This window comes from Lagenorhynchus albirostris, chromosome 7, assembly GCF_949774975.1.
Source record: "Lagenorhynchus albirostris chromosome 7, mLagAlb1.1, whole genome shotgun sequence".
Lineage (NCBI taxonomy): Eukaryota > Metazoa > Chordata > Mammalia > Artiodactyla > Delphinidae > Lagenorhynchus > Lagenorhynchus albirostris.
Window position 1 is genome coordinate 107484278 of NC_083101.1, and position 24039 is coordinate 107508316.

General features: G+C 44.6%; 1 protein-coding gene across 3 annotated transcripts in view; it reads left to right on the forward strand.

The window, feature by feature from the left end:
• The window catches only part of FDFT1 (farnesyl-diphosphate farnesyltransferase 1), a 38053-nt gene that overhangs the window by 1692 nt on the left and 12322 nt on the right, over positions 1 to 24039 (forward strand). The window contains exons 1-5 of one of the 3 annotated variants that reach the window (XM_060155792.1): positions 5701 to 5718; positions 9129 to 9226; positions 10030 to 10213; positions 14997 to 15125; positions 19099 to 19290. In XM_060155792.1, the coding sequence (XP_060011775.1) occupies positions 9222 to 9226; positions 10030 to 10213; positions 14997 to 15125; positions 19099 to 19290 (510 nt within the window). In that variant the 5' untranslated portion in view covers positions 5701 to 5718; positions 9129 to 9221. Of the gene's footprint in view, positions 1 to 5700; positions 5719 to 8806; positions 9227 to 10029; positions 10214 to 14996; positions 15126 to 19098; positions 19291 to 24039 lie in introns of those variants that run through there. The other 2 variants (XM_060155791.1, XM_060155790.1) reach the window with 2 other exon arrangements.

The window sequence follows — 24039 nt, forward strand, 5'->3', positions numbered from 1 at the left end:
AACTGTGGCAGAATATAGTAAATGCCATAAGGAAATTCACAGAAGGGAAAAATCACCGCTGGCTGGGATAGGGGATTAATCTTTTGAGGGATGCCTAGAGGAAATACAGCCTTAAATTTCTCCTGTGCCTTGATCAATAGGTATTTGTTTAATTAGGAGATTCTGGCTAAGAGTTCTTACTTGGCCCTTTCCTGAAATTATTTGCAGATATTTATGTTACTGTATATTTGTGTGTTTTGGGGGAAAAAGAATTCTGTTCACTATTATCAGATGCTTCCAGGGATCTGTGAGCCAAAACAGAAAAATAGTCACTGCTTTACAATCCAGGATATACAGTTTCCTGAACACCTCCTGTGACAGGTAATTCACTACCTCTGGAGACTGCCCATCTCCAGAGAGTTCTGGTTTTTAGGAGGTGTTATCTTACAGTGAGGGAGGGAGCCTGATTCCTCCAGCTCCATTTTTCTTTCTCAAGATTGCTTTGGCTATTCAGGGTCTTTTGTGTTTCCATACAAATTGTAAAATTTTTTGTTCTAGTTCTGTGAAAAATGCCAGTGGTAGTTTGATAGGGATTGCATTGAATCTGTTGATTGCTTTGTGTAGTATAGTCATTTTCACAATATTGAGTCTTCCAGTCCAAGAACATGGTATATCTCTTCATCTGTTTATGTCATCTTTGATTTCTTTCATCAGTGTTCTACAGTTTTCTGAGGACAGGTCTTTTGCCTCCTTAGGTAGGTTTGTTCCTAGGTATTTTATTCTTTTTGTTGCAGTGGTAAATGGGATTGTTTCCTTAATTTCTGTTTCTGCCCTTTCGTTGTTAGTGTATAGGAATGGAAGAGATTTCTGTGTATTTTGTATTCTGCAACTTTACCAGATTCATTGATTAGCTCTAGTAGTTTTCTGGTTGCATCTTTAGGATTTTCCCTGGATAGTATCATGTCATCTGCAAAGTGACAGTTTTGCTTCTTTTCCAATTTGTATCCCTTTTATCTCTTTTTCTTCTCTGATAGCCATGGCTAGGACTTCCAAAACTATGTTGAATAATAGTGGCGAGAGTGGACACCCTTGGCTTGTTCCTGATCTTAGAGGAATTGCTTTCAGTTTTTCACCATTATGAATGATGTTTACTGTGGGTTTGTCATATATGGCCTTTATTATGTTGAGGTAGGTTCCCTCTATGCCCACTTTCTGGAGAGTTTTTATTGTAAATGGGTATTGAATTTTGTTGAAAGCTTTTTCTATATCTATTGAGATGATCATATGGTTTTTATTCTTTAATTTATTAATATGGTGTATCACATTAATTGATTTGCGTATATTGAAGAATCCTTGCATCCCTGGAATAAATCCCACTTGATCATGGTGTATGATCCTTTTAATCTGTTGTTGGATTCTGTTTGCTAGTATTTTGTTGAGGATTTTTGCATCTATTTTCATCAGTGATATTAACCTGTAATTTTCTTTGTTTGTGATATCTTGGACTGGTTTTGGTATCAGGGTGATGGTAGCCTCATAGAATGAGTTTGGGAGGGTTCCACCCTCTGCAATTTTTTGGAAGAGTTTGAGAAGGATAGGTGTTAGCTCTTCTCTAAATGTTTGATAGAATTCACCTGTGAAGCCATCTGGTCCTGGACTTTTGTTTGCTGGAAGATTTTTAATCACAGTTTCAATTTCATTACTTGTGATTGGTCTGTTCATATTTTCTATTTCTTCTTGGTTCAGTCTTGAAAGGTTGTACTTTTCTCAGAATTTGTCCATTTCATCCAGGTTGTCCAGTTTATTGGCATATAGTTGCTTGTATAGTCTCTTATGAGCCTTTGTATTTTTGTGATGTCAGTTGTAAATTCTCCTTTTTCATTTCTAATTTTGCTGATTTGAGTCCTCTCCCTTTTTTTCTTGATAAGTCTGGCTAAAGGTTTATCAATTTTGTTTATCTTCTCAAAGAACCAACTTTTAGTTTTATTGATCTTTGCTATTGTTTTCTTTGTTTCTATTTCATTTATTTCTGCTCTGATCTTTATGATTTCTTTCCTACTACTAACTTTGGGTTTTGTTTGTTCTTTCTCTGGCTGCTTTAGGTGTAAGGTTAGGTTGTTTATTTGAGATTTTTCTTGTTTCTTGAGGTAGGATTGTATTGCTATAAACTTCCCCTTTAGAACTGCTTTTCCTGCGTGCCATAGGTTTTGGGTTGTCGTGTTTTCATTGTCATTTGTTTCTAGGTATTTTTTTTATTTCCTCTTTAATTTCTTCAGTGATCTCTTGGTTATTTAGTAGCGTATTGTTTAGCCTCCATGTGTTTGTATTTTTTTACAATTTTTTTCCTGTAATTGATTTCTAATCTCATGGCGTTGTGGTTTGAAAAAGATACTTGATACGATTTCAATTTTCTTAAATTTACAGAGGCTTGATTTGTGACCCAAGAGGTGATCTATCCTGGAGAATATTCTGTGAGTACTTGAGAGGAAAGTGTATCCTGCCACTTTAATTATATAAATATCAATTAAGTCTGTTTGGTTCATTGACTTTTTTAGGCAGTCTCACCATGCTGTGGACTTAGAACCATGGTCAGCCCAGATCCCTTCAAGGTCTGTTCTTCCATCTTGATGTCCTCCTGAAAGACTTTTTAAACCTAGATCTTTACCTTTTAGGTAAAGGGTGTCATAATAATGGCTAACATTTATTGTGCTCTTACTGTGTGCCCAGTGCCTCCTAACGTGTATTATTTAAACCTTCCAGTAACCCTGTGAGGAAGCTACTATTATTTCTCCTGTTTTTATAGATGAAAAAAAAGGCACAGAGAGGTTAGTTATTGCCTGAGGTCCCACAGCTGTTCACTGGTGGAGACCGCCTTTGACCCTGGCAGTCTGAGTCCAGAGCTCACTCTCTTGACCCCATCATGCTGCTGGTCATTAAGGTGATGGGCCAGAGAGTCACATTAAGCAGAGGGTCATCCAGATTCAGCTAAAAGCTGAACACGCTTTGTGTGATGGACACAGACTGGAAACCGTGTATCCTCAGTCGGTTCCCAGCCTGATGGAGAGCAGGTGTACAAAAGATACCTAGGAAGTGCCAAGTCATCTTAAGTACATTGAGATTTCAGGAAATTTTAGTGAAGTAGAACTGTTTTACAGTGAAAAGTTTTTAAAAAACACAGAAGTGCTTTGCAAAGTGTAGGGCCTTGAAAAGAGGTATTAGATTTAGATTAGTGGGGGAGGATCCTCTGTGGGGAAAGCCAGTATGAGCCAAGTCGTGTAGGTAGGACTAAGCACAGTGTGTGTGGCTGGAATTGAGTGCAAAGTGCAGTGGGTACATGTGGGAGTCCAGGAGCTGAGCTGTATTCCGTGAAGCAGGCAATGGTCAGATGCACCTGTGGCACTATGAAAGCAGTAGTTTTGGAACAGTAGTTTGGCAGGTGAATGGAATTAGGGGATTAAACTGTGAGAATAATCAAATTAATAACGATAATAATAATATTAATAGACAGCATTTATTGAGTTCTGTGTTCCAGGCACTGGCGAAGCTCTTGAAGTCTGTTATGTCAGTGTTATCAGTTAGCTTTCGTTGGGTACCCACCCCAAAACGGAGTGGCTTAATTCTGGAGACTGGGTGCACAACAGTGTGACTTAACACTCCTGAAGTGCACGCTCACAAATGGTCAAGATGGTCAATTTCATGTTATGTATATTTTACCACAAGTAAAAAACCAAACTCAGTGACTTAAAATAACAACTGTTACTTAGTTCACAGTTCTCTTGGAGAGCTGGGGTGTCCTGGTCTGGGCCAACTTGAGTGATTTCTACTGGGTTTGCTCAGCTGGCTGGTTGGCATGTGGCTGGACCATCTGATTAGCAGGCTGTAGGCTGGAACATTGAGGGGAGGCTGGGCCCTGTGTGTCCCATCCAGCAGGCTAGCCTGGGAACTCTCCTCTATTGACTAGAATCATGCAAACCCCAGTGTGCACGCACTCTTCCGCTTTCTGCTTGACTCACAGTTGCTACTGTCTTCTTGGCCAAAAAAAGTCACAAGGGGAGCCCAGGTGCGAAGAGGTGGAGATAGACTCCACCTCCTGATGGGAAGAGCCACAAACTTTGGCCATTTTGTAACTTACCATACTTAGTCGATCTTGATGACAACGCTAAAGAGGTAAGTGCTATTGTTACTGCCAGTTTACACATCAGGAAACTGTGGCGTAAAGGAGTTGAATTTGGAAGCTCTCGAGTGGTGGTTCCATGATGCCATCCCTGGCCTGTCTGAAGACCTTCATGCTTCCACTCTGGAGGCCCCCCAGAATAAAGAGCACAGGCTTTGACTGGTCCCAGAGAGCTGATCACATTCCAGTGCTGTCACGTGTGCACCAGACACTTCACGGGCACACAGCAATTTCTGGCTTCTATCTGCCCTTCCCAATTCTGTTGTGCATTTCCTCCCTCCCTCCCTCCTTCCTATCCTTCCTATATTCATTTAACAAACATCTGGCCGCCGGTTGCATGCTTGATATTGTTCTGGGTGCTGGGATAAAACGGTGAACCAAATAGGTGAAGACCTTGCTTTTGCGAATCGTACATTCTAATAGAAGAGACAGAGAAGGGAAAAAAAGCAAATATACAATATTTCAGGTGGAGAGAAGTACTACAAAGGAAAATGATAGAAGGGCAAGGGAGCTGAGTGTCTGAAGTCAGGGGACACAATTTATAGGGTTGTGATTTGGGTCCAGAGACTTCTCTGTGTCACATTTTCTTCTCTATGAAATAAGACTTGGAAAAAATGGTAGCATTGGATACCTCTAGAGAGGCAAATGGGTGGCCACAGTAAGGGGTAGGGGTAAGACTTTTCACAGTATAATCTTTTAAATTTTTTAAAAAGTGAGACCTGGGCTATTTCCTCTCCTAGCTCTAAGATTTGATGAGCAATGCAGTACAGTACTATTTTGTTAGTTGTAGTTTTCCTGAGCCGTTTTTAACCCCCATGAACCATTTTTAAAATATAGCTGAGTATACCTCTAGTTAGAGGAAACATAGGAAAAACCATTTTCCTTCACTTAACATTACCTTAGTTTCTCTCTTGGGTAACGAAGAAGCTGGGGGAAAAAAATTACACTTAGCAGACATGGAGGGCTGAGATTATTTCAGTCACAGAAGGATTTGGCTGTAGGAGTTCAGGGTTCCCTAAATTGACTTATCCTGAATTTTTAGGAGCATATAAGTAAATCTGGCATCATACTACCACCTGCAAGTTATGTGACATCACTAAGAGAGCACATAATGGAAAAACTCAGTGTTTTGTAATCATGCAGTTCTGGCTTCTATCAAGTCTAAATCCTATTACTTAGACTAATGTCTATGAAGTTTAATCCTGACTCTATTCCTTTTGGTGATTTAATGTCCAGCAACAGGTTCTTCCTCCACATAATAGAGACAGTGGATCACAATCTGTCAATCACAATTTCCCAACTCCAAAATGGTCTGAAAACAAAGCGGTTTTTAATAAGTCTGGCTCAAGGTCACTTGGCAGTACAATGTGCTCTGATATATGATAAAGTGATCCCACTTACTATAACTATTCAAAATGTTTTGCTGAGGAAGTGTCGATAATCAGTTACAGGGAGCCATTCCACAATGACAGGCTGTATGTGCATTTCATTGCCTGTCTTCTAAAACACTCCAGATTCTGAATTGTGCTACACATCTGGCCATGAAGACCTTGGGTGGACTGCAGGTCTGTATCACATCATCTTTAAAAGGTTGCGTAATGTTTGTATTGTGCTTGGCATGTAGTAGCTGCCCAGCAAGTGGCAGGTATTACTCTTGCTGTTACGTAACTTCATTTCTCAAGTTTGGGAGGTTTTCCCTCCCTTCTCAGGGAGCCTGTGTTACTTAATCTGAATGGAAGGCCGTGGGGCGGGTTGGTTGCCGTCCACTTGTGGAACTGTCTTTCAGGTGGAGCCCCAGTAGTGGGAGGACAGTCCTGTCCTTCTCACCACTGCACACTCTTCCTCTCAATGCCCTTCATCCCTGTTTTCTCTCACTGGAGAGTTCTTGTGAGCACGCTCATCTCAGACAGCAAAGAAAAACATCAGGAGGCTCTAGGGACAGGCCACAGTAGCTTTAGCTTTTTATTTAAAAAAATTTTTTTTCCGTTAGCTCATGGGAAGCAAGCAGTGGAAATGTTTTTAACAGTGGTGTTTTCCATAGTGTGTTTCATAGTTATATCTCCCTGTATGTTCTTGGCAATTTGAGGAAATTATTGTTACAGAATGAGGTATTGACACAAATAGGTGCCAGGAAAAAAGAATGATGGGGTAAGGAGATGCGAAGTGATTTCGTGACCTCGCTCCAGTGGTTAAGAACCCGCCTGCCGATGCAGGGGACATGGGTTCAAGCCCTGGTCTGGGAAGATCCCACATGCCGCGGAGCAACTAAGCCCATGCGCCACAACTACTGAGGCTGTGCTCTGGACCCTGTGAGCCACAACTACTGAGTCCATGTGCCACAACTACTGAAGCACCTAGAGCCCGTGCTCCGCAACAAGAGAAGCCCCCGCAATAAGAAGCCCGCGCACCGCAACGAAGAGTAGCCCCCGCTCATCGCAACTAGTGAAAGCCTGCGAGCAGCAACGAAGAGCCAACGCAGCCAAAAATAAAATAAATAAATTTATATTAAAAAAAAAGACAAGGATGACTGCTTTAAAAAAAGAAGAGTGGAGAAGGTGTGTTAGAAAGGAGGGGGTGTCCTTCAAGATTGTTGCTCTTCAGAACGAGTGCGACGAACCTTTTTTTTTAATATGTAAATTTATTTATTTATTTTTGCCTGTGTTGGGTCTTCGTTGCTTCGCGCGGGCTTTCTCCAGTTGCAGCGAGCAGGGGCTGCTCTTCGTTGCGGTGCGCGGGCTTCTCATTGCGGTGGCTTCTCTTGTTGCAGAGCACGGGCTCGAGGCATGGGGGCTTCAGTAGTTGTGGTGCGTGGCCTCAGTAGTTGCGGCTTGCAGGCTCTAGAGCGCAGGCTCAGTAGTTGTGGCGCACGGGCTTAGCTGCTCCGTGGCATGTGGGATCTTCCTGGACCAGAGCTCCAACCTGTGTCCTCTGCATTAGCAGGTGGATTCTTAACCACTGCGCCACCAGGGAAGTCCCAATGTGTGATGCACCTTTGACATCAGCCCCCAAACCCTTAGTTGTATCCGGGGATTAAAACATTTGGCAGTGCAGTGAAAGGAATCATTGTGGCCTGATAACAACAGTTGTATGTGAAGAGCTGGCTTAGAGCTTAGAAAAGAGCTGTTATTCTGTTCCTTCTATTTTATTGTGAAGTCTTGCCTCTCCACATTTTGATAGGGAAGGAGTTGGTGAATTGTTTTTAAATACTCTTTGAACTTATTCATTTACTCATCCGACCTTCACTGAGTATTTTTATATGCCAGACTGTATGTACGAAATGATTTTACTAATATATGGTGCTTAGTAAATGTTAATTTTTACTAATTTTTTAAATTGAACTTGGCAATAATTTCTCATGGTTATGTGATGTAAAAAGAAAAGCTTTATTCTCTTGACAGAAGAACATGTATCCATGGTAGGAAATAAACACATATGAAAAGAAGATAGTTCACCTGGACCCCAGCAGGGTCCCAAGGTTCACTGTTGACATTCCCAAGTGACTATGGGATTTCCATATACATACATATATATGTATATATACACATGTATATGTGTGTACACATATTTATTTTAAACCATCCCCCCTGTTGTTAGATATTGCAAATGTTTCCCGCTTCTTCTTAAAAAGAGAGTGGGGGAGACTTGGGGGGGTGGTATATGGGGACTCTGTATTTTCCACTCAATTTTCCCTGAACCTAAAACTGCTCTAAAATATAAAGTCTCCATAAAAAAATATACAAAACAGCCAGCAATTCTTTCTGATATGCTTGCATATCAGAACATGGCTTTTTTTTTTCTGGAAAAACAGTTTTTGTCTTCCTTAGGGAAGAGTTAATAAGGTTCGTAAAGATCGTTACAGCTCACTGATTTGAAAGGGAAAGAAGATTAGAAATCTTAAAAGGAATAGCTAGCTTTCCAGAGGATAATAGAGGTTTAACAGGTGTTAAAGGAAAACCAGAACTGGACAGTAGTTAAAGGGGTGAAATCAGATTTCATTCAGAAAAGCAACTGCAATAGAGGAAAGAGACCTCAGTATAGAACTGGGCTCGGTTCCGAATACAACAAGGAGCAGAGTGTGGGTGTGGGTGGATGGAAAAGTACTAAGAGGAAACCTCTGGGGTAAGGGGCATTCTGCTGAAACGACCTACCGGGATTCTTGCTGGAGGCAGGTCAGGGCGCCGGGATGGTGGGGGAAGAGGAACGGGTCAGATGGTGCAGTGATCATACATGACGGATGAGGGATTCTGGCTAAACCAATTTAGCAGAGTTCTTGCTAAAGCTGAGCGACGCAAAAGATAAACATAGAAGTACAAAGGTGGAGGATTGAGGAGCCTGACTAAAGTTTGGCCGAGGAGAGATTCGGGTTCCGTCAACAGCCTGCGGGTTCTGGGCAGAAGGGGAACAAGGTGAGGAAGGCGCGGGTGGTGAGCCATAGGCCGCGGGGCGGGGCTCGCATCTGGGCAGGGTGGGCGGGGCTGGCCGCGGGGCGTGTGGGGCGGCGCTCGGCTCGCACGTGGGCGGGCGGGGCTGGCCGCGGGGCGTGTGGGGCGGTGCTCGGCTCGCACGTGGGCGGGCGGGGCGGCGGACGCCAGCTCACTGCTCCGCCTCCCCAAGCCTATTGCAGTGGAGCAAGAGCCGGTCCCGCCCTTCGGTGGGCGCACCTTCGCTCCTCTCGGGTCTATGGAGGAAAAACGGCGCTGGCCCCGCGGTTCCCATGGCCGCAGTCGCCTGCGGCACCAAGGCCATGTCCCTTTTCAAGCGGACCTTGGTGCTGAGCCCCGGCGCGGCGCCCAGGGGCGCGGGCACTCCGCCGCGCGGCTGCCCCTTGCCCCCCGCCGCTTGGCCCTCCAAGGACCGGCCGCGGGGAGAGGGCGTGTGCGGCCGGCTGCGGAGCCCCGCGGTAGCCGGCCGCCCGCCCCAGCCCCACTCCAGCCCCTCCGCGTCTCCCACCGCCGTGTGTCTCCTCTGCCCGCAGGACTCGCTCAGCAGCAGCTTGAAAACTTGTTACAAGTACTTGAATCAGACCAGTCGCAGTTTCGCAGCTGTTATCCAGGCGCTGGATGGGGAAATGCGGTGAGTGGCGCAGGCAGCTCTTTGTGACCTGGGGGAAGAAAACTGCCACGGGCCATTCGAAGCCACTTTTTGACACGGCCCCTCGCGTTGCTGTCGCCTTGCTTGTGGCGTAGCCTGAACAGGCCCCGGTGGGTGAAGGAAATGTTCGGGGTTGAAACACGCCTGTGTTTACTTTAGAATGCCCTTCCAGGCACCTGGTCATCTCATAGCTTCCCTGCAGGCCCAGCTCTTTCAGGGAGGGGGAGGGGATGTTTATTAACTTTTTTTAGTGCTGGCAGCTGGACCTGTCTCTAAGCGGCTCAAGCATTTTCCTTGGCTTCGCTTATGCTACTTTGCATTTCTAATATATTGGGTTAATTCTTCTGAAGTTGCCTCTGTGCAGATTATGTATATGACTTAGCCGTTAGGTATGATAGTATTGATAGTGAGAAGTTATTGTGTCTTTTGACTTTATTTTATCTGGAAAATAATAGTTCCTTCCAAATGGTCTGCTGGTCTTTCTACAGTTGTGCTGCATTAGTTAAATGTTTACTCATTGTGGGAGTAGTAGTGACGTGCAGCTGGCAGGTTCTTTATTTCTTTATTTTTATAAATAAACTACAGAAGTCCATTGCTCCCATCTAAGAAAGAGAAGCCAAGAAGTTGCATTAAGTACGAAAAGTTTTGGATATCCTTTCATAGTTCTGTAGAGTTGAGGGTGTAGGAGGGTTTAGAAAATGGCCCAGCAAAAATGAGATGTGATTTTAAAACAAATATCTTTGAACGTTTGTTCCAATGTATTGATAGTTATTCCTTTCTTACAGCCATGCAGTATGCATATTTTATCTGGTTCTCCGAGCGCTGGACACTCTGGAAGATGACATGACCATCAATATAGAAAGAAAGGTCCCCCTGTTACACAACTTCCACTCGTACCTTTATGAGCCCGACTGGCGGTTCACGGAGAGCAAGGAGAAGGACCGACAAGTCCTGGAGGACTTTCCAACGGTAGCGGGACTAACGGGATGCAGTCGTGCGCATGATTGGTGGGGTGGCCGTCAGCTGGCCCGTGTGCCTGGCGGGAACTGCAAAACCAGCAGTCTCAGGGCAGTGTAGCATAATGTGGCAATGGTGCGTCTCAAGCCAGATTGCCTGGGTTGGCGGCCCCATGCTCCCACTCATTAACTGGTGCTGCGTTGCATAGCCTGCCTGTGCCTCTGTTTCTTCATCGGCAAGACAGAGAGAATAATGGTCCCTGCCTCCCAGTGTGGTTGTGAGGATGGAAAGAGTTAACGTAGGTGGAGCTCTTAGGTGTTAGCTGCTACTGTCATTACCAGGATGTTGTTGGGAAGTCCAGCCTTCCTTCCTGTGGAAAGAGTACTCCAGTGCCAGTGTCGTGAAAGATGGGTTCTCCAGCCAGTGCACCCGAGAACGCAGCCTAGGTGTGTCGCGCTGCTGGCCTCTGGGGCACCCTGAACCTGGTGGTGTGCTGTGCAGCTGCAGCTCATGATGGGTGGCAGCTGTGGGGTAGGGCGTGGGCTCTCCGCAGCTGAGCTGAGGACTGAAGCAGGATGATCTCTGCCACCCGCAGCTGTGTGAGCCTGGACACACCCCTTAATTTCCTTGTGCCTCAGTTTCCTCATTTGTAAAGTTAGAGCTGCGAGGCCTGAATGAGTTCATACATGTAGAGTACTTAGAATAGTGTTCTATAAATACTGGGTATTTAGTCCACTCAGTTGGAGTAAAGTGGGTTCTAATTAAAATCTTGAGCTTTAGAAGATCCCACAAGTTCCGGTTGCCGAGGGTTAGGTGTACAGTGAGTGGGTTTGGGGCGAGGGCTTCCCTCACACAGCACTGCTCTCAGATAGGGGCAAGAAGGGCTCTTCCCCCTCCCCTCACTTATTTATTTTTCTTAAGTCCATCTTTTTTTTTTTTTTTTTTGGCCGCGCGATGTGGCATGCGAGATCTTAGTTCCCCAACCAGGGTTCGAACCTGTGCCCCCTGCATTGGGAGCCCAGAGTCGTAACCACTGGACCGCCAGGGAAGTCCCTTCCTGCCCCTCACTTTAGAGGGCCCCCCTCTGGGCCACCTCACCCTCAAGGGGGGGCCGTGGGAGCGTGCCTGCCCCGAGCTTGTGCAGCTCCCCTTGTAGACCATCTTCTGGGGATCTGGGGTTGCGTGCCCCTAATTCCCTGAGACACCCCCCACACACACCGGCTTGCAGTCCATTTCCTGGGACCCATTTCCTCCAGGGTGTACTGTGCACCAGTGACCGTGACCCTTGGCCTGAGGGTGGCTCTTCAGGAGGGTCGTGGGTGAAGCTTGACCCTGCTGTCTGGGGTGTCCTTACACACGAGTGTGAGATTCCTCCTCCTGGCAGTCTCTGCACTATTTAATTTTGGAACAGAAGCCTGAGGGGCCAAGAATTGTAAATTCACACCCGAGCCCTCCAGGTGGTTGTGAAGGTGTGTTTGTCAGGGTGGGAGAAGAGAACATACTGCACTTGGTAAGTTACTAGCTCGCTTGATGGTTTAAGATTTTGAGCCACATGGCGTGTGGCCACCGTTGTGCTCTTGCCCCAGGCCCGGTGGAAGGTGGGGCTGAGCCTCCACGGGACCTTCTAACCGAGTGAAGCGGCTGAAGGCTTCCTCTGGTCAGCATTGACATGGGACCTGGGGCTGTAATAAGGCTTCAGTGCTCATTAGTTGAAACCAGGCTTTCTAGAACACTCATTGTATATTATGGGTTAAATTAGAGTACATCTTTTTCATCTGGTACTAGTGGAGACTGGTAGTCTTAGAGATCTACCTCCAAACACAGCTTGAGAAATAAGAAAGGGTTACTTCTAAATGATAATGGCAATAATAGCGTACATTTATTGAGCTATGAGTTACGAAATGTATTTCATTATTGGTTTATTATTTGCTTTATTTAATATTAATATAGTTTTAACATGTAATGGATGTGATACACTGTTAACCATGTGTGTATAGATAAGGAAACTGAGACAGAGAGATTTAAGCCCCTTGCCTCAAATCACCTTTGAAGTTAAGTGGCAGAACCAGGATTAAAACACAAAAGGCCTACATCCAGAACCCTTGTGCTTAATCCCTGGCACACTCTACTGCCCCTTTAGAAAATGGTTAAAAATAAAACTTTGCATGTAGGTGAAGGTAGCATCACCCAGTGTTTTGGTGGTTTTTTTTTTTTTCCTTTGGCTGTGTTGGCTCTTCATTGCTGCGCGTGGGCTTTCTCTAGTTGTAGCGAGCAGGGGCTACTCTTTGTTGCTGTGCGCGGGCTTCTCACTGCGGTGGCTTCTCTTGTTGTGGAGCATGGGCTCTAGGCATACGGGCTTCAGTAGTTGTGGCTTGCAGGCTCAGTAGTTGTGGCACATGGGCTTAGTGGCAGTTCTTTTAATATTAGGAATATTAATTCTTTATCTGCAGTGTAAATTCCAAATATTTTTTCCACCTTTTCACCTTTTTTCACCTTAAAAGCACTTGGTTCTAGAAAACCATTTTTTAAAAAATATTTTTTTAAACTAAATAAATAAATTTATTTATTTACTTTTGGCTGCGTTGGGCCTTCATTGCTGTGTGTGGGCTTTCTCTAGTTGTGGCGAGCAGGGGCTACTCTCTGTTGCGGTGCGCGGGCTTCTCATTGCGGTGGCTTCTCTTGTTGAGGAGCATGGGCTCTAGGCACACGGGCTTCAGTAGTTGTGGCATGTGGGCTCAGTAGTTGTGACTTGTGGGCTCTGGAGCGCAGGCTCAGTAGTTGTGGTGCACAGGCTTAGTTGCTCTGCGGCGTGTGGGATCTTCCTGGACCAGGGCTCTAACCCGTGTCCCCTGCACTGGCAGGTGGATTCTTACCCACTGTGCCACCAGGGAAGCCCCACCCAGTGTTTTGATCATAACACCCCAAGGTTTATAATCAGGGAGATTTCTGTGTACATGCTCCCCTTGCCCCTGCGTCGGGGCTGGCCTTTCTCCATTGTACCAGTGGACTCCCCGTGGTGTCCTTCCTTCTGGTACTTGGAATCACTAGAGAGTGACCCCGGGACCTAGAAGTGTACTGTAGCTGGGAAACAGAATTCCCTGGAGGGACAAGCAAAAGCCCCTCCTGGCTGACCTCGCGGGCAGAGCTGCCTGGGGGAGTCGGGCCCCTCCCTCCCCCCCCTCAGGTTTCTGGGAAAACGTAGAGCTCTTCATGGTCACTCCTCCCTAGATATTTTTGTTTTCACGTTTTGAATTATATAATGATGTAGTAAGTATCAAGGAGTTGAAGTTGGTTCACATCCAGCAGTGAAGTGTTTATTTTGGAGCCTTTGTTTTCAAGCCTAAGCTGCTCCTCCCCCAGCTCGCTGGCCTTTCCCCTCTTATAAATAGAACTGACCCAGCCTGGGATCTGTTGAAAGACCAGGTCCTTGGGAGATTCAGGGATTCACATGACCTTTGGTAGAGCTGTTCCTTTGCTTCAGTCCACGTGGGAATCACCTTTTGGCTCTGTCTTGGAACAGCTGTTCTGTAGAGAAGAGTTCTGGAGAGAGCAGTTTGGTTTTATGGAATTTGGGGGTTTAACAGTTTATGTTTATCAGAATAATCCTAAAGGATCTTAGGCTTCTGAACCCCTTCAGTGCCCTGCAACCCTCTGGGTTTCTCTCAGGTCCTTAAATTTAGGTGTTCCTTGAGGGAGTTTTTCTAACCTTTCTGTAAACATAGACCAGGTATTTCTCACACTTCGGAAGCTTAGCAAAGTCTATTCACTGTTTTCAGCATTGTGTGTTGATAGCATGTTATTTGAGAAGTTTCATGGTGTTTTATTGGGTTGGCTAAAAAGTTCGTTCTGGTTTTTCTGTAAGATGGGATGAAAACCCGAACAAACTTTTTGTCCAACCCAGTATATTCTATTTTGATAACCTACAGACACTTCTTTGAACTTAAGCAAGATACTTGTACAGTAGCAGTGACTTTTAAGAATATCAATAGTACTTTTCGACATTAAAGCTTGGGCTATGAAAAATAAATGTTGGATAGCCTACTGCAGATTGAACTAAACTGAGTTGTTTAAGGAATTAGAAAGTGTAGCCTTATAGTAGGGAGACACTGTAGCTTCATGGTATGAATTCGGGAACTGAGGATAGACAGTGGTTGGCTGGTCTCCTTGCTAGAACATAAGCTCTGGGGGCGGAGTTTCTGGTCATCTCCCGGCTGTGCATTCCCAGTGCCCACAACAGTGCTTGTTGCATAGGAAGTGGCCAAGACATGTTTGCACAAATGAATCTTCATTATCATGAGGCTTGTCTGAAAATGAGGCATTCTTCCTAAAATTCTTACACATATGTCCAGTTTTATGTTGAATTATCTCATTGCTCATTAGGTGGGAAGATGAGCGTATAATAAGACTATGAATCTTCTTTTTTTGGGGTGGGGGGGCCTTGCCCCGAGGCTTGTGGGATCTTAGTTCCCTGACCAGGGGTTGAACCCGGGCCCTCAGCAGTGAGAGCTCAGAGTCCTAACCCCTGGACCGCCAGGGAATTCCCTGAATCTTATTTTGAGTCTAGAAACTTTAGCATTTCTGTACCCTTCTATTTTAATATTTATGAAATTTGCCGAACTTATTCTATATGTAGAAAGCTAGCATAACCTAGATGTTAGACTTACAGCTGGATCGTTTGGGAGTCTTCCCTAATGCGTTCTGTTGTTGCTTTGCTTTATGATCTGTAGGTACCCTGTTGGTGCCCAGTTTTAATACGTGTTTCAAATTTTCTGTTTTTTTATGACCTCCATTTCAGATCTCCCTGGAGTTTCGAAATCTGGCTGAGAAATACCAAACAGTGATTGTTGACATTTGCCGGAAGATGGGATTTGGGATGGCAGAGTTTCTGGATAAGCGTGTGATGTCTGAACGGGAGTGGGACAAGGTTAGTGTCCCTGTGGAGCCTTGTCGGTGTGAGTGGCACTGATGAACTGGCAGTGCTCACCATGACATTCGGGCCGAGGGACAAGGGGTGGTTTCACAGCCCAGCTGTAATGTCTCCACATAAACACTTAATAGGGGCTTACGTGTCATCATACCTGGAATAATCGTTGCTCTGGGGAGTTTATTGTCAAGTTAGGCCAGGGGTCCCCAACCCCTGGGCCATGGACCGGTACAGGTCCACAGCCCGTTAGGAAAGGGCCGCACAGCAGGAGGTGCACGGTGGGCAAGCGAGCGAAGCTTCATCTGCCGCTCCCCGTCGCTTGCATTAGCCATCCCCCACACCCCCACTCTGTCCGTGGAAAACTGTCTTCCACGAAACTGGTCCCTGGTGCCAAATAGGTTGGGGACCACTGAGTTAGGCCAAAGCAGATATAACTCGTCCCAGAGGTGCAAACATTAAGCTGATGAAAGTGTCTCTGACTTGCTGTGAAATTTGAGGTTAATGACCAAATTATTGCATGTAATATAGAGACATCAATAGTTTTCACATCTTAAAATGTGTCTTCTATGTTTTTTCCTTTACTGAGCACGTGTGTGTGTTTCTGAGTCATTTCCAGTTCCTTCATAACACAAGCTTACTTTTTTTTAAATGAAATTTGGGTTTCTTTTCGGTTTTTTTGGTTTTTTTTTTTTTTTTTGCGGTACGCGGGCCTCTCACTGTTGTGGCCTCTCCCGTTGCGGAGCACAGGCTCCGGACGCGCAGGCTCAGCGGCCATGGCTCACGGGCCTGGCCGCTCCGCGGCATGTGGGATCTTCCCGGACCGTGGCACGAACCCGCGTCCCCTGCATCGGCAGGCGAACTCTCAACCACCGCGCCACCAGGGAAGCCCCTCTTTTCGTTTTTAACATTTCTTTATTTAGGCTGTGCTGGGTCTTACTTGCGGCATGCTGGGTCTTTAGTTGTGGCATGCGGGATCTAGTTCCTCAACCAGGGATTGAGCTCAAGCCCCTTGCGTTGGGAGTGCAGAGTCTTAGCCACTGGACCACCAGGGAGTCCCCACGAGCTTACTTTTAAATTTAGGGCCACCTTGGCCCCATTTACTTAGGAGTAGGTATCAGACTGTTAAATTGTATTCTGTGTCTGTTTCCTCAGAAACAAAACGGTTCACGAGGATCCCAAGGCATTAACTTGGATCATAGTTGCATTACGCTGAGGAGTGAGTGCCTTTCTAATATCCACTCCTCTTTCCCCATCATCTTTTCATAGAAATAAGATGATGCGAGAGGTTCCAGGTTTCTCGACGTCCACCTACCTCTTTTTATGGTGCTTGTAGATGCACATACATGGAGGTACACGAAGGAGCCCCTGGGGGGCCCAGGTTGTCTTCCTCTAGGGACAGAGCAGCTGGAAAGGGCTGTGAGAGCAGATGATGTGGCAGATACAATTATACTGGCTTTCATTTGGCCAGAGGTTATCCCTGACCAGCAGCTGTGAAGGATGTTGGCCAGGGGTTGGGGAAAGCTTGCTTCTGTGGACAAAGTGACGTAATTGACTACGGGGACTAAACTTGACTCAAAATACAAGATAGGAGGGGAGGGGGTCTTGCCCATTTTCCATAGGAATGGCCTCTGTGAGACTTACATCATCATTGAGACTTACACCTCAATGGAAGCAGAGACATTTTAAACGTCTAAACTGCATACATATTTTGTGTCTCTAATAGTGTTTAGGTTAGGATCCCAAAAGAGATGCTACTGCATATTCATCGAGTGAGTGTAGGTCCAAGGTCTGGCCTCCTCATTTTTCACGACTCAAAACTTGATGACAGCATCTTTGGAACTGGTGGTTTATGCTTCACAAGTTAGTGTGAGCGTGGCTGCTGCTAGAATATCAGTTTATGAATTTAAAGTTAAAGCTGAAACTCCTGGCCACGAACCAGCGCTGGTTATCAGCACAGTAACTTCCTTTTCTGCCATGCAGATCTATTCAGGAAACTTAATTATAGGCTGTTGAGTAGAAGTTCTGATCAGATAAAACTGAATACTTGTAAATATTTTTCTTTTCCTTCAACTTGAGAGGGAAATGAATACCTCCATTCTAGGAGTATTTCTACCCAAAGAACTGTTATCTTAACATAAAATATACTTTTCCTTGGACAGCAATATGGATGTTGTAATGTAACATGTAATGTTTTTTATTAATTTCCAGTAAGTCTTTTAAAAATTTCTTGTAGTTGTCCACAGCTGCTTTCTCTCTGATTTCAGCATATCTTTACTCTTTCCAGATCCTTCCTCTCCTGGAACATATTTCAAGTGCTTTTTCTACCATTTCATCGTACCCCTTGATTAGTCTGTGACTTTGTATTACTTTCTTTTTTAAAAATAATTAATTAATTAATTTTTGGCTGCGTTGGGTCATCGTTGCTGCGCACGGGCTTCCTCTAGTTGCGGCGAGCGGGGGCTACTCTTCATTGTGGTGCGCGGGCTTCTCATTGCGGTGGCTTCTCTTGTTGCAGAGCATGGGCTCTAGGCGTGCGGGCTTCAGTAGCCATAGCATGCGGTCTCAGTGGTTGTGGCGCATGGGCTTAGTTGCTCCGTGGCGTGTGGATCTTCCCAGACCAGGGCTCGAACGCTTGTCCCCTGCATTGGAAGGCGAATTCTTAACCACTGCACCACCAGGGAAGCCCTGTATGACTTTAAACCAGAGACACTCTCTACTCTGGTCTTCCCCTAACTCTGCTGCAGAGGGTACCTTCTTTAACTCCTCTTCACTTCTTAAGTTGTCGAGTGGACATTCATTTTATAAACGTATTGCTTTAAGTAATACAATATTGTAAATCGACTATATTTCAATTTAAAAACAGAGTATTCCATTGAGTTGTCTTGGAATACTCTTCTCCGGGGAGGACAGCTTTGACAAACCACTTGTATAGAAAAAAACTTCTTTGACAATGAAGATTTACATTTACTCAGACTTCATTTGAGAGAAAGGCAGAGTTCTGGCAACGTTGTTCAACCTGCCTCTGAAGCCATATGGCTTGGCTGAGAATCCCTGGCCTCTGACGCGCCAGATGAGTGATCTTGTGCAAGTGAAGTGACGTCTCTGTGCCTCAGTTTCTGCATCTGCACAATGGTGATAATTAGTGAATGTGCCCCAGAAGATGTTTGTGAGGACCGAATATGCAGCATGCTTAAAACACATCATTGAGGACTTCCCTGGTGGTCCAGTGGGTAAGACTCGGCGCTCCCACTGCAAGGGACCTGGGTTTGAACTCTGGTAAGGAGCTAGATCCCACATGCATGCTGCAACTAAGAAATCTGCATGCCTCAACCAAAGATCTTGCATGCCACAACTGAAGATCCCGAGTGTCGCAACTAAGACCCAGCACAGCCTAAATAAATAAATTTAAAAATTTTTTTAAAAATGAGTGAAAAACTTAGGAAGGTATATTTAAAAAATAAATAAAACACATCCTTGTTATGTAAAAAAGCAAAGTAGTACCACTACGTTCTTTTACTTAATGAGGATTTTGAGACACTGCAAGATCTTAAAATGTCTTCAAGATTAAATTCTGCTTAGCAGTCTAGTTTCTGTTAGAATATTCCTTATTCCCTCAAGGCCTTCACTCCCAATTTGGGATATCAAAAAGTTTACTAGTTTATTTTTTCAATAACCTTTTATTCTAGAAGCAGTGCATGTGCATTGTACAGATATAGAAAATACAGTAAAAAATAAAATAAAAAAAATAGAAACATCACATGAGCCAGAGATCACTTTTGTTAAAGTCTTTTGTGCACATCCTTCTTGGCATGTTTTTTACTCTTTACATGTACATGGTGTATAATGTGTTTTTTTAAGCAAAATGAGATCTTTTACGTTCTTTTTGGAACCTGGTTTTTTATAGCTAATCTGTAGCATTTCTGTTTTAGTAAACGTTTCATTATTAAAGTACTTTAAAAATCATCTTTTACAGTACTGTCACTATGTTGCTGGGCTGGTGGGAATTGGCCTTTCTCGTCTGTTCTCGGCCTCAGAGTTAGAAGATCCCTTAATTGGTGAAGACACAGAGCTTGCCAACTCTATGGGCCTGTTTCTGCAGAAAACAAACATCATCCGTGATTATCTGGAAGACCAGCGAGAAGGAAGAGAGTTTTGGCCTCAAGAGGTAATAGGTTCAGGGGATTTGGGGAGAAATAATGTTGAATGCTCTCCGACAACAAAACATTAAACCCTTTTGGTTGCAAATGACAGAAACACAAATCAAGCTCCCTTAGACAGCATAGGAGACGGTGTAGACTAGGTTAGGATTTAGTTTGCTTCAGGGGGACGGGCTGCATCCAGGGATTCAGACTATGTAATAAGGCTTTGTCCCCTTTCTACCTCTTGGACAGGCTTTGTCCAGTGGTGGGTATAACGTCCCATGACTCACTCATAGGCTTGGTTCCTATGCCCATCCCTTAATCAGTTAGTAGCCAGAGCATTGAGCACTCAGTCTAGACCTGGAGTATGTCTGCCCACACATGTAGAATGGATTTCCTCCAAGAAAGAAGGACTCGGTGGCAAGAAGGGGCACCAGATGGGCACCCACTACAGATGTTCATTATCAGAGACAAGAGTGGATCTTTGACTTAATTTAAAATGGACAGGGAAAGGAAGGGCTTTGACATTGATTTTATTCAGAAGGAAAGCTAGGAAATCTTATGACTATCTCCTGATTTTACTCCAGCATTTACCTTTTGTTTTAATCCATCAAATGGTATCCTAGGGACTTCCCTGGTGGCGCAGTGGTTAAGAATCCGCCTGCCAGTGCAGGGGACATGGGTTTGAGCCCTGGTCCGGGAAGATCCCACATGCCGCGGAGCAACTAAGCCCGTGCGCAACAACTACTGAGCCTGTGCACTACAGCCCGTGCTCCTCAACAAGAGAAGCCACTGCAATGAGAAGCCCACGCACCACAACCAAGAGTAGCCCCCGCTCTCTGCAACTAGAGAAAGCCCACGCACAGCAATGAAGACCCAATGCAGCCAAAAATAAATAAATTTATTTATTTTTTTAAAAAAAGGTAAAAAAAAACGGTTTCCTAGAACCAAGTGCTTTTAAGATGAAAAAAGGCAGGTGAGAAGGTGGAAAAGATATTTGGAATTTATACTGCAGATAAAGAGTTAATAATCCTAATATTAAAAGAACTGCCAAAAGTTAAGTAAAAGACCAACTGCACAGAAAAAATGGGTAAAGGGATAAGAACAGGTAGCTCACAGAAAGAAAGATGGAAATGATCCTTAAATATCTGAGAAGTGATCAACCTTACTCCTGATACGTGAAATTCACATTAAACCTCCCCTGACCTCAGACATCATAGGTTTTCAAGCCTCCCAGGTGACTGTGGTGTGCAGCGAGGTCGAGAAACAGCTCTTGACGACCCTCCTTTGACACCAAGGCTCAGAGAAGGGAAGGGGCTTGTCTCAGGACTCCCAGAAGGGGAGCTTCTGTCTCCTGGGTCTCAGCCCGGTGCCTGTCCAGGAAACCACACCGCCTTTCAGACGAGGCTCTGCATCCCTGCAGGTGCCTCACTGCCCACTCTTCTGTAAAATAGAATAGTTTATACCACCAGGCAGTGGTGCGAATAAAATGAGAAAAACTTCTAGCGCAGAGTGCTTAGTAAACGTCAGTTCAAGCAGCTTAACGACCACAAAAAACAGTTGTGAGATACTATTTCCTGCATCAGATTGGCAAAGTGTCAGAAGTTTGATAAGCCGTAAGCCATGCTGGGGAAATGGGTGCTCCCGTGCCGATGGTGAGCGCAAGCTTGGCCAGTGACGGCTGTGGGAGGTTACTGACCGCACCCGCTGTTTGTAATAGTTACGTTTATAAACGACTCAGATGTCCGTCCGTACGGGACGGAGGGAATGAACTATGGTCTATCCACGCAGTGGAGCACCAAAAGAGTGATCCTACTGTGGAGTGAGCTCCAGGTTATATTACTAAGTGAAAAAAGCAAGGTGCGTAACAGTATGTGTAGTTCCAAAGGAAGGATAAACCAGAAAGGAATAAAGTTTTCAGTAATTATATTGTGAATAATAATATTAAAACTATTATAGAAACTTTACAGCTTAAAGAAAATAGGTAATTTTGTTTGTATCATTAGGAAGCAAGATTTTCAGTCTAAAATAAAAGTTGCAAAAATAGAAAACACTGAAGTTAAGCAAAAACTCCAGTGATCCTAAACTGGATTGGAAATATCAGTATGAACTCATGATATCGTTTCTCTTAGAAAATTCTAGCTCCATCCACTAAGAGTTGTGTTGTAGAAAGAGGTTCAAGTGGCTCCTCAGTCCCCTGGATGGGACCCTAATAGTCTTTGGTAGCTGCCGTGCCATTTGGTGGTATGTCAAGATGTTCCAAGCTCATTTTGTACATTTTTTGACTGGGATTTGGACTCACCCAGCTCTTCAGGAAGCCTAAGCTTTCTGTTAATGGGAAATGGGGCCTCCAGACCACACTTGGGCACTCGGGGTGGTCATTGCTCTCGGAGTAGTCGTCGTGTATATTTAGTTTTAAATCTAAAATATTTACCTTGTAGTTTATATTGATATTTCCAATTCAAACTCAGGACTGTTACCTAGTCTCTTCTGTATTACATCTCTACCTCTTCCTCATCCACAGTCGTATTTCCCAAGGAAAATAGGAGATGATAGAATTAGTATATCCCATAATGACTCACTTGCTTTTTTGCCACATTACAGATGTAATTACGCATTACCGCAGTCTCTGAATAGTGACTGTAGTGCTACTGCTACCAAGTATGACTACTGAGCACAGTTGAAAATATGTTTTCGCATATGCTAGCTAATTCCCTGTTTTTATATTGTATTTATATCTAAATTGTCAGATCAGATAGCCATTAAGACTGGACTTCCCTGGTGACGCAGTGGTTAAGAATCCACCTGCCAACGCAGGGGACACGGGTTTGAGCCCTGGTCCGGGAAGATCCCACATGCCGCGGGGCAACTAAGCCCGTGCACCACAACTACTGAGCCTGCGCTCTAGAGCCCACGTGCCACAACTACTGAAGCCTGTGCGCCTAAAGCCTGTGCTCCACAACAAGAGAAGCCACCGCAATGAGAAGCCCACACACCATAATGAAGAGTAGCCCCTATTCATTGCAACTAGAGAAAGTTGTGGCTCACGGGGTCTAGAGCGCAGGCTCAGTAGTCGTGGCGCACGGGCTCAGTTGCTCCGTGGCATGTGGGATCTTCTCGGACCAGGGCTTGAACCCATGTCCCCTGCATTGGCAGGTGGATTCTTAACCACTGCACCACCAGGGAAGTCCATTAATATTTATGAATTTTGAAGAAAAAAAAGAATGATACTTCCCTATGTTTATACATGTTGGTAATAGTTTGTCCTTTATACTTCAAGGTCACTTTTTCTGGATATGAAGTTTTTAGCTCACATTTTCGAGTTTCTTAAACGTGTTACTCCATGTTCTCCCGCTTTAGGACTGGCTGTTGAAAATCTAATGATAACTTACTTTTCTTTTCCGTATACGTTATGGGTTCTTTTTCTCCTCCTTGGTGGTCACTGCCTAGATCCATTATCAATGGAGATGCTAAATGGTGCTATCTTAATTCTGTCATCCTTTCTGCATTTATTAGCTGGAATTTTGGATTTTGCAAAACTGTGATGATGGTAGCATCATAGTGTTTGGATTTTCCCAGATTCTCACCCCCCAAAAAAAAAACGTGACAAAACCTCAACCAAAAAACTGAAACAGATGTATCCAAAACAATGGATAGCATGTCCAGAAGCACAAGTGACAAAGCACCCCCAGGAACTCCAAAACACAGATGGGTGCAGACAAAACAGCAGCTCCGAAAACAAAACCTGCAAAACCTGTGCAGGACAAAGCCAAGGTGCTACAGGTGTCTCAGACCCGAGAGCGGGAGTGAACAGTGGGATGGACCCATTTGAGAAGAGCAGGTGAAACAGGAATGGGTGTTCCTTCTCTGGCTGTGGGCGAGTCCACGGGGACCAAGGGGAAGCCTGGAGGAGCTGGAGTGCATTGGCCCCCTTGAACTGGACGTGGCCACAGACCAGTCAGGATTCTCTTCCAGGATTGGGCCCACCTTGAGGGGTGAGATAAACACTGAGCAGCGAGACCTATGTGACATCAACCAGATGCAACATATGAATCCTGTTTAGGTACTTACTGGAAGAAACCAAGTGGCAAAAAAATTAGACAGTGGGATAATACGACTGCTAATTGGATAATTTGTATTAAATATTTATCGTTAACTTTTAGTTGTGATAAGATATATGTACAAGAAAGGTTCCTAGTCTTTTAGATATTCATAATGAAGTATTTGTGGATAAAATGATATCTTAGGGCTTTAATTTAGAATAATTTGGGGGCTGGGGCCATATAGCTGGAACAAGATTGGCCAAGTGTCAGTAACTGTTGAAGCTGGTGGATGGATATGTAGGTGCCCATTAGCGTTTTTCTCCGGGTTCTGCAGGACAGTCTAGTACCAGCAATCTGAGTGGGTTTAGGTGCAAATTAAAAATGGATAGCAAACGTGACTTACCATAGAATCTCTTAGTCCTTTTAGGCCTAGTCATTTATTTTGGGGAGTGTATAAAGTTACAATAAGTGTTATTCTTTCGGAAGCTTAAGAATACCCAAGGATAAAAGTAAATTATTTGCTAGCTTCAGAGAATCCTCTAAATACTATTAAAGATCATCAAACCAATTCTGTTGTTGGAGTTGAGGCTGTTATTTCATTTTCAGGTCACTAAGGTCAAGGAGGTAATGTTCTTACAGTAGAGACTCAGCTCATTTCCCCAGATACGCTTGTTCAGCAGTGTTCTTAGCAGAACTGGGAATGTAATGTTAATCATTAATTATTTTGACGCC